This window comes from Myxocyprinus asiaticus, chromosome 11 (assembly GCF_019703515.2).
Source record: "Myxocyprinus asiaticus isolate MX2 ecotype Aquarium Trade chromosome 11, UBuf_Myxa_2, whole genome shotgun sequence".
NCBI lineage: Eukaryota > Metazoa > Chordata > Actinopteri > Cypriniformes > Catostomidae > Myxocyprinus > Myxocyprinus asiaticus.
This window is the reverse complement of record NC_059354.1, coordinates 29,569,819-29,580,964: the sequence shown is the minus strand read 5'-3', so window position 1 is coordinate 29,580,964 and position 11,146 is coordinate 29,569,819. Positions and strand designations below refer to the sequence as shown.

Below are 11,146 nucleotides of genomic sequence, written 5' to 3'. Positions count from 1 at the left end.
TTTGATTTTCAATAAACGTGGAATAAAAAGCAGCTTTTTTTCATTTTAGATAGAATTAGACTTCCCCACAATTCATCTATTGTTCATTGTGTGTGATCAAAAAAACTAAACAAATCCCTGCATATCCTCAAAAATATCCCCTTGACACAAAAAATCTTCACAGTTCCAAACAAGGAAGCAGCAAGTTCAAATCTGTGTGAAAACACACGTTTTAAAGGAATCTTCAGTGTTGAGCTGTCACACATTAAGACCGTAATGGAGTTTGGGATCAGCAGGACGCCTCGATTTTAAGCCGATGCTCGACAACCCAAAAGTCATCAGCTTTAAGAGTTAGCGAACAAACACATCAGTACAAAAACACACACACAAAAGAGGAAGACTTGGCATGTTCCGGCCCATCGGCAGTGGCTAGATCCTGGTGGATTATTCTCTGTCAGAGAACGGCTTTAGAGCTCTCTAAGGCCAGGACAAATTACTGTTCTCTTTCAAGAGAAGAAAAAGGGAGGGGAGAAGGAAAAAACACGAGGTAAGTGTTGAAAAAGTAAACCGGGGAGGAAGCGCCTGGGGTGGCCGGCCATTAGCTTAACTGAGACATCACTCAGGCAAGAATTTAGGAAGGTTTGTGAAAATTTATTAAACTAGCCTGGCTCCCTACACATGTAAAACTATAAAAGTGAATACATGGAACAGATAAAAATATATTTGCAATAATACAAAAAAAAAAAAAAAAAAAAAAAAAAGATCGACGAGAAACTGACAGTCAAAGTTTGGACACACCTACTCATTCTCTATGACTAAACGTTTTAGAATAATAGTAAAGTCATCAAAACAGTCAAATAACAAATAGGGATGCGCTGATACGAAATTTGTGTGCCGATACCGATAGTTTGCTTTTTTATGCTACCTTGTTTCAAATCACTGATATTTAATTACTCAACTTTGAAAGTATTTTAAATCGTAACTTTATTCTCTATGTTTCCACATGTCTTCCATGTTTCATAGTAACTGGTATCAGTTATAAACAAAACACTGAAACAAAAAGTGCATTATTAACTCACATTACCATTCTTAACTCACTAAGCTCACATTAAATTGGTAAGATGTCTTATTTTTAACTCACATTAACTGAATTCTGAATGATGAAGCCAGTCACCTTTAAGCTGAAGCAGCCTCTGCCTTGGCTTTAACTCTTTATATTCCTTGCTGGCTAGAGCTCTACAGTGGGTAATCAAATTAGTTGTGTTAAAAGTTTTAATGGAAGTTCCACCGTTAAGCAGCTCTGCCCCACACAAGAGACATTTTCTTTGACACACACAGCACAACTTGTAGGCAAATTGTCTGACAGGTTTTTCAGACAGGAAATAATCGGTCCTGATCATCATCTGTTTATTGTTTTGTTTTGTTTTTGAGATTTTTGCCTTTATTTATAGGACAGTAGCACCACAGCTCTGACAGTCATCGGCTGTTTTTAAACAATCAGCCGATATCCGATAATTGCTCTTATCGACTGATGCAGACGTTCAGCTGATACATCAGTGCAACTCTAATAATTAATGGAAATATGGGAATTATATAGCGACCAAAACAAAAAGTTACATCAAAACTCTTCTATAAAGGAATATCCGGGTTCAATACAAGTTAAGCTCAATCATCAGCATTTGTGGCATAATATTGATAACCATAAAAATTAATTTTGACTCGTCTGTCCTTTTCTTTAAAAAAAATCAAGGATACAGTGAGGAACTTACAATGGAAGTGAATGAAGCCAATTTTTTGAGGGTTTAAAGGCAGAAATGTGAATCTTATAATTTCATAAAAGTATTTACATTAACTCTTCTGTAAAACTTGTGTATTATTTGAGCTGTAAAGTTGTTTAAATTGTAATTTGTACAGTCATTTTAGGGTTTGTTGACTACATTGTCACAGTAACAAAGTTGTAATATTGACTTTAACTTTACACAGAAAAGGTAAATGATTTTATCACACTAAAATCATGTTTACACGCATAAAGTTTGTGTGTTGTGGCTATACTTTTGAAAAAGTGAGTATTTTAACGTTCAAAAATGGGCCCCATTCACTTCCATTGTAAGTGCCTCACTGTAACCCAGATTTTTGCTCTCTCTTTTTTTTCTCCCCAATTTGGAATGCCCAATTCCCAATGCGCTCTATGTCCTCGTGGTGGCGTAGTGACTCGCCTCAATCCGGTTGGCGGAGGACGAATCTCAGTTGCCTCCACGTCTGAGAGTCAATCCGCGCATCTTATCACGTGGCTTGTTGAGCGCGTTACTGCGGAGACACAGTGCGTGTGGAGGCTTCACGCTATTCTCCGTGGCATCCACGCACAACTCACCACGTGCCCCACAGAGAGCGAGAACCACATTATAGTGACCACGAGGAGGTTACCCCATGTGACTCTACCCACCCTAGCAACCGGGCCAATTTGGTTGCTTAGGAGACCTGGCTGGAGTCACTCAGCACTCCCTGGATTCAAACTCGCGACTCCAGGCGTAGTAGTCAGCATCTTTACTCGCTGAGCTACCCAGGCCCTGATTTTTGCTCTTTTTTTAAAGAAAATGAGGGGCAAGTCAAAATAATATTTTGTGGTAATCAATATTATGCCACAAATGCAGTCCTGTGTTCAAACATTTGACTGGTAGTGTGTGTTGGACAAATATTTAAAATCCCTTGAAGAAAATACTGCCATGGTAACTTTTCAGTAGAGCCGTGATATCACTAGACAGAATTTCAAATGTTTATACGTGGTGTAGTTAAATCGGTACCACAATGTATCGCTTAGCAAAAAATTAGAAGCCTCATGCTGTGGACTGCAACAGGTCCAGTGGTTTTTGGTGCAACTCCAGACAGAACCAGATACAAGCATGTGGTTTTTAATTTGGTATTAGCTTGTGAGTCAGTGCTTGGACCTACTTTGGTACACCATGATCCAAAAGGGAACACCACGAGGATGCAGTTGTTCCACTGCTGCCAGTCTGAGGCTCACCTTGGGTTCTGATCAGAAAACTATTCCAAGCAGAATGTTAATTATTTAGAAAAATTCTAAAATAAATAAATAAATATAATCAGTTCAGGTTAGAATGTGTTGTCATTTACTTTATTGGCATCAGTTGTAAAAAAAAAAAAAAAAAAAAAAATGAAGATTTGGAAGAAACTCGCACCAGTACTAAAGCACAAATGTCTGTTGTTGCATAAGAGGTGGTCTGTAATGGAGAGTTTACAATATACACAAAAAAGCACAGGGCAACTCCAGGAAATAATAGAAACACTTAAATTGAGGTAAAGACTATAAATACAATAAACATTTCAGAAACAGAAAACTGATATGTTAATATAGCGAGATCAACATGATGGCTGAAAAAGGAACATACACATTCAACATATATATAAAAATAAAAGACCGTTTTGACTGAAAAAAATTAATAAAATAAATATACCAAGTACATCCACTGAGTTCAGATCCCTTTTTGTTTTTCCTCCATGATCATTATCCAGTGTGTTCAGAATCCCTGATTTCAAAGTGGCATCAGAGCAGTGTGAACAACACAAGTCATATTAACCATTTAATGTAATACATCTAACTTTCAAAGCTAATAGATCCCAAATACACCACTGCTTTCTATAGAATCACTGTTTTTCTGAGGAAACTGTAAATCATGGTGTATTTAGCTTAATTCAAGCTTAAATGGAGAAATGGTGAGATCTCTTATGGGAAAACAAGAGATCACCAGATTCCAGGACCCACAGTCAGGGGCAATTCTTTTTTAGTAAGGTAAATAACAAACCAACAAATAAGTAATTATATTATGATATATTCTATAGCCTGATATTCTGATTAGATTAAATACTGAAACATTTTTCTCCTACAAACTGAATGATTATAGCTTATTAATAAGTGAACATCAACAGGCCAAAGCATTGGCTTTTAATTTAAGGCAGGCAGAGAGATACAGATTCAATAAATAGGATCAAATGTTAAGCAGCTGAACACAACCATCCATTAATTCACACCCTCCTATCAAACAACAACCACGTGTAAACAAACACCGAAGTATTCTTTGTTCAAATGTAAACATAAAACATAAGCTCTTTTGAAATTAACGTTTTCTTACTATAGCATATGTAACATGGTAGCAAATCATATTTATTTTGAAGCTGACGTACTCCCACTTCCAAGAGCTCGATAAATGAAAAAGTGTTCTCAGAAGACGTTTCCTCATGGTGTCAAGTATCAAGCAATCAGCTTCAGTCAGAATGCTTTACCATATTGTTCAAGTCCAGTATAAGGGGTAAAATCTACTGTAGAAAACCGAATTATTTCTACTATTGTCAAAAACCAAGTTGTAGCTTGTTTTTGATGAATGAATACACTTTATATCAACAGAAACAGAATGAAGCTGAAGGTTGTTTATATCTGAAGCTTCTGTTTGCTGGTTAGGTGTCCAGTGGAAGATGCAAATTTTCATAATCTCCTACTGTATGCATAAACAGACAAAAAAGAAAAGAAAGAACAAAGGAAACAGAGAAAACCAAGACTAGAAGCATCACTCAGCTAAGTAGGTTTACAATGGGGGGTGAAGGGTTTGGTGGTCAGTCTTTTTTTTTGCATTACAGGTTTGTCCGAAGAACATGAAGTCAAATAAGGCATTAAAAGCAAAACAAGGGATTTTATTGCCAATTCGAAGTTCAAGTAGCGAGGAAACTTAGTATAAACGCAAACCCAGAGAGACAGCGCTGATCCAGAGCAGAGGTCGGTTAGACAACATGAATTATGAGCTCATCCACAGCAGGTTTTCTTTACATTCCTTGTTAAAAAGACCTTACAATGCTAAACAAAGCCTGAGAACTCAGGACTGTAATTTTGGGGCTTGGTGGCCGAGGATACTTTGTAATCATAGCCCAAGCGGTTAGCATGAACACTGTGGTTCAGCTTCTTAAAGGCAGTGCCACTGAGTGTTGATAAACACCCGCACAACTCTTCAACTCCAGCTGGAAGGGGGAAAAAAATGCCAATCTTCCTTCACACTACACCCCCATTTGAGCCGTCAGCGCCATCTGCAAAGGTGAAAGTGTCCAGGAGACATCAGTCAAAAACATATATGGCAACATATGATGACCCAAAAGCGCAAGTGACCTGAAAAAACAAAACAAAAAAACAACACTGAAATTAAGTAAAAGAAAAAAAAAAAAAACAGTCATGACCAGCTGCCCCTTCACATCAGTGGTTACTCTTTCCTTCATAAATTTAAAAGGAGAATTTGTGGTTTATGTAAGGAAGCAGATGTACCAAACCCAGGTAGTTAAGCAAAAGATATTTCAATTTTAAGGATGTTTGTTTTGTTCACTCTTTATGCACCAAGGCATCAGAGGTTAACTACATCATGGAGGGAAACCAAATGTAGCAGCCAGACCACCATTTTCGCAAAACCATTAATGGATTAGTAGCTCTATTTGTGTCCAGAAATTGGTTTGAATCATCGCTCTTGGATTGTGTCTGCCAGTGTGTGCATTATTTTACATCTGTCAGTGAAAGCGTGTTTATGTGCAAGTGTGTGACCGTTCTTTGCCTGCATTTGTCGGTTGGCCCTAGCTGTCATTTGGTAGATGAAAGGGAAGGGTAAATTGGTATCATTATGAAGCCTCAGCTCTTTGAGAGCATTATTGTCTCGGTGCCCATCTCTCTCAGGTAAGGGAGAAAGTAAAAAACAAAAACTCCTCTGCTTCTGTTTTCAACAAACATAGAGCACTCCCACCAGGGATCACAGAAGCTTGTCTATCTTGAATACAGCAGCACTTGTTATTAGTGTAGTGGGCTCTCCCATGCAGCTTGGCTCTTTGGAGAGCTGCAATGCTCTTCATAAACAGTCTCAGGTGTCCAGCTCAAAGCAGCCCAGCACCTCATCATCAGGACTGTCATGAGGGCAGTGCCTCCTCCAGAATGACGCTGGTTTCTTATGCAGTTCTCTGCGCACACATCGTGGGCATGGCTGGGCTCGCATCCGGCACGCGGCGTGGAAGACAGCTCCGCAGCCCTCGCACCTGCAGTCAAAAAATAGAAGAACTTACAGTATGTACTTTTGTGAGGTCAGCTCATCCTTGTGTTTGTTTTGACCAGAGATCGGGCAATTGATCGAGACATATGCCTCAAAAGTCACCCAAGTATATTTCCATCTGGATCCTGATGTTCAAGAATACAATATATTTTAGAATACAATAAGAGCTATTTGCTGAAGGACAAATAGAAAGTTAATAACCTTTCTAGCCTTCTTCAGTATGAATATAAAACTCATCCTTTACTAGGACAATTAGAAGTTCTGTTTTCTTCCTTGCTATGTACCAGCACGGACAGTAGTTGTCCAGTGATTAAAGTTTTTTGGCTGTCAAGCCAAGAGTAAATCCCAAGATCACTGCTGGCCAAGAGGCTGGGCCATATAAACCAAAGATACTCTTGGTGGTTTATTCCTAACATGGTCTACGCTTTGCCTAAAACCAATAATTAAAAAAAGGCCTTATTCTTGATAAGAATTTTAGAAATTCATTGCACTTAAAAGGCCTTATTTGAAAATGAGCTGAACAAATTTGTGTGAATCATTCATAAATCCATTCTCTCATAAATTGATGCACTGAATGCGACAATTTATGTAAGAATAATTTTACAAATTATTTCCACAGAAATGCATTCAGTTCATCTTTAATGAATGAGGCGCAATGTGATTTCCTCTTTGTAGAGAACTTCCAAACTCTACTGTATATAACAGACCATCAGAACTGAAAACATCTACTAATTTTAGGCAAGCCCAACATGACCTAAAGCATGCTAAAAAACTAAATAATACTAGTTGACACCACAGCCTCTATAAATAAACAATACTTTCTGAGATCCAAAAGCCAATGGGCTGTTGTACTTGCTCATCAGAGAGGTGTGGTAGTGGTGGTGGTTTGGGGAATTTATGAATTTACAGTGGGGCGTGGAGACACCTTCTGCTCATATGACTGCATGCTAGTGCCATACTGAGCATGTACTGTAACAGAAACATCATCAAATGCACAAAAACACACCCATAACATTTTAGATTAACTACTTCACTGTGTATCCTGTTTAGTTTGTGTAACACCTGGATCCAGCTGGACTAACAGACACCGCAGACACAAATTGTCTGGACAGATGTGACCAGGTCTATCACTGATTCAAGTTATACAAATAGTAGGGCTGTCAAAAGATAAAAATAAATAAATAAATACTGCTTTTCTGCTTTAAAATTTGCCTCATAATAAGTGCTATAAAATGTATAAAAAGAATTCTCGAATAATCCATTTTTTTAGTTAAAACATTAATGCATTCAGTTTTGAGAGAACACAAAGTAATATGTGTACTGTAAGTGTTGGGTTCTGCAATTTATGTCGATGACACCAGTAGCAGAATATATGTGCATATACTTTATACATATAAAACACCGGACAGAGGTATATTTCTGTAGCAGTGCTCTTTATGCCTCTCTTTCACACAAAAATAGACTCTGGATTTAAAACTCATAAGAAATGCAACCCTGACCTCAATGCAAATCTTCAATAATTAAAAATAATAACTTTACTTATACTTTATGGACTTAATCTTGTATATTTTTGCCACTGGTCTGCAGTCCTCCGCTTCATTAACCATGTTTAATTAATCTCAAACTTAACACGACTTGAATTGAATGCCCTTACTAAAGATTCCGTTTGCACCTTGGGTGATCAAATCGACCAGATGTGGTCAAACGAGACTGCTTTTTACACATGGCCATTTAAATAAAATGAGTGATGTTTCTGAGTGATGTTTCCATTTAAACAAAGTGTTCAGATTTCGAGGGGAGGTCACTGATTTGATGGCAACATACATTAATCACTGTGTCACTGTGTGATATCAAAAGGATAGTTCACCAAAAAAATTTAAATTCTCTCATCATTTACTCATCCTCATGCCACACCACATGTGTATGACCTTCTTTCTTCTGCTGAACATAAAGATTTTTAGAAGAATATTTCAGCTCTGTATGTCCATACAATGCAAGTGAATGGTGACCAGAACTCAGAACAAAAGGTCCAAAAAGGACATAAAGGCAGCATAAATGTAATCCATACGGCCCCAGTGGTTAAATCCATATCTTCTGAAGTGATATGATGGGTGTGGGTGAGAAACAGATCAATATTTAAGTCCTTTTTTAATGTAAATCTACACTTTCACTTCCATATTCTGGTGTGGAAGTGACTTTCCCTTTCGATATCAGCCACCTACTGTTGGAGCTGGTCAAAGGTAGAGATTTGTAGTAAACAAAACAAAGAAATATGAATCTGTTTCTCACCCACACCTATCATAACGCTTCTGAAGACATGGATTTTACCACTAGAGTCGTATGGATTACTTTTATGCTGCCTTTATGTCCTTTTGGGAGTTCTGGTCACCATTAACTTGCATTGAATGGACCAACAGAGCTGAAATATTCTTCCAAAAACCTTAATTTGTGTTCAGCAGAAGAAAGAAAGTCATATACATCTGGGATGGTATGAGGGTGAGAAAATGATGAGATTATTTTCATTTTTGGGTGAACTATCCTTTAAAAGCACAACAAAATCAGAAAAGACAAAGCAAGCACAAAAGAACCAGCAACATTTCATAAAGAATGCTCTATTATTTTAGTAGAGTACCTGTATCAACTGAGCTTTAAATGTGTGTGCTTGTCATCTATATCCCTGCATGTTGATATCAGTCACTTTAAGGAGGTCCGTGAAGTACTCCTGCTTGTGTATTTATTTGCTTTTTAAAATTTTCCAATCTGACTATTCCTTTTAAAACGCTTGCAACTGACAAAGTTTGAACCCTTGCCAGGTGAGGGGTGGTGCTTTGCTGCTGTCCGGGATGCATTCAGGATGGATTCATATTGCGTTTTTGACTATCTTTTACAGGTATGTTGTTTTCGTGATCTGATCCCAAAACATTTATCACAATACTCTGTTTACACCTATATTTAGCGCTGACCACACGGATAATTCAAAACGCATTTTAATACTAGGTGCAAACAGGGTCAATAGTCTCTGAGGCTTTATCAGAGTTCTATGGCCCTGGGTGAGAAGCTACTGAATATTAAATACCAGAGTCTGTTCTGGTAACTGCACTCTCCTTCAGTGGGATGTCCAAGAGATTGTAGTCACACTGATGGTTTGAAACACAGAGTGGTTTATCAGCTACAGTCTTAAGCAGGCAGCAAGCAGTAAGCTAAAATATGTTGAGAAGCTAGAGGGATTAACTGTCCCCTTACACATGGTGGCCTATCACTGTGCCATCATACCTCACACTGGCTGCTGGGTGTGACTAACATGAGACAGGGGCAGGACAATTATTAGGAAAGAGTTGTGTACTGCTTGAAAGACAGCTGGCACTATGGAACACTTTGGAGAGCTGTGGGATTACCAACACAATCATCTGTAATGAAGAAAATGTTTGACATATGATCTTTACCTGTGGTTATTCTGCCAGGGAACTAGTGTGGACTTCAGACATCCATGAAACATGACCTTAGCACCAGGTGCTTTGCAGATCCTACTTGGTTTGATATTTTGCTATCTGTGATAGGGACCAGAGCGGTCACAAGGAGAATCACACAGGAGAGAAGGAATGGCGTTCCAAAAAGGATGTTTATTGTGTCAGAGGTGCAAAATGTGCAAATAAATAGTCTTTAAAAGCACTCATAAAAACAAGGTTACATTAAAAAAAATATTTAAAAAAAAACAGTCCAAAAAATAGACCTGTTTTTGGTACTAACAGCAGTGCTGGCATAACCTTGTCCATGTGCTCAAACATCTGTTGTCCACCTTATTTCCTATCCCCTAGTGGTGGTCCCCGATTTTGCATATTGGAACAAACCATTATTTTAAATAAAATTAGCCCTCTCCTCCCCATTCTTAAATACAAAATCTCTGAATAAATACATAAGAATGAGTTAAAATGAGAGCTAAAAACAACACCAATGAATACAATAAATAGAACGGATAAAAACCTTTGCACAATTAAACCCCATTAAATATTGCAAAATGGTGAGTAAAACAATAAATAAGTCCATGGAACACAGTAAAATTCTGTGATGGAGACCGATTCACAGGCTCTCCATCGCAATATCTATAGCATTGAAATTCATACATTTTAAGTGTGGCTTAAGAGTCCAAATACTTTTAGGGGACACTGAATGCAGCATCTCTGCCTTTAGAAGTTAAATACAGTAAGAAATAAAGGTCTCACCTTCTGGTGGCATTCTCCTGGAATGGATAAATAACCTTGCCATTATGGCACAGCTCACAGATGAAGCCCTTCTCTCGACACAGACTGCAGTTGTAGACATGAGAGCTGGCAAACTTGATCACCTTGGAGAGGAAGGGAGCAAGCTTTCCATCTATGACCTGCAGAAAAGAGAAAGAGGTTGCAAAAATGGGGTTACCCATAAGTCGGCAAACACGGAATCTACAATCTTTTTAAAATCCCTGCTGATTGGGGGCAGAATCATCTTAATTCTGCTAAATGGAGTTAAATATGAAAAAATTTGCAAAACAGAGTTGAGAGTACTTATTTGTAGCTGAAGTTGATGCAGTTAGCACAAGTATTTAATAAACAAACATGCAAAGAGCAGGGGATGTGTAAAAATGTGAAATTATGCTTATTTGAATTCTGCGCAAATCTGCTGAGCATTCTGCTGAATTTTGCAGGTGTAGATCCTGTGCGGGCCCATCTTGGGGAATACTGAAAGTTTAAAATGTGACCCTATTGATTCAACTATCACATGGGTTTCATCAAATGTGTTCAACAGCTATGAGATGAACTCATAGATGAAAGGAAAACATTCGAACAGTGCATGTTAAAATAAAAAAAAATAAACTCCATAATCAAATGGACAGTAATCCTCCTGTTAACAGTTAGATGGATGAGATTTTAATTGACAGGACAAATACTTAAGAACAGACTTAAATGGAATCATGTGGCACCATGCGAGGTTCGGACGTGTGAACGGCGAGCTCTGCACACTTTGCTAGTTTTAATACTTTTTGTGTCATAAACTGGTGAGACTCGATACACCCTGATTCTTAACTAGGAAGACAATATGTC

The 11,146-nt window shown here is 37.9% G+C and overlaps 1 protein-coding gene across 5 annotated transcripts in view; it reads right to left on the bottom strand.

Annotated features, from left to right (window-relative positions):
• Nucleotides 1–3,090: 3,090 nt before the first annotated feature.
• Nucleotides 3,091–11,146, bottom strand: part of LOC127448111 (pleckstrin homology domain-containing family M member 3-like) — a 69,269-nt gene continuing 61,213 nt past the window's right edge. For 3 of the 5 annotated variants that reach the window (XM_051710410.1, XM_051710411.1, XM_051710412.1), the window contains exons 7-8: nt 10,289–10,446; nt 3,091–6,054 (exon numbers count right to left, since the gene is read on the bottom strand). In XM_051710410.1, coding sequence (XP_051566370.1) covers nt 5,883–6,054; nt 10,289–10,446 — 330 coding nt within the window. In that variant the 3' untranslated portion in view covers nt 3,091–5,882. Of the gene's footprint in view, nt 6,055–9,511; nt 9,617–10,288; nt 10,447–11,146 lie in introns of those variants that run through there. The other 2 variants (XR_007898458.1, XM_051710413.1) reach the window with 2 other exon arrangements.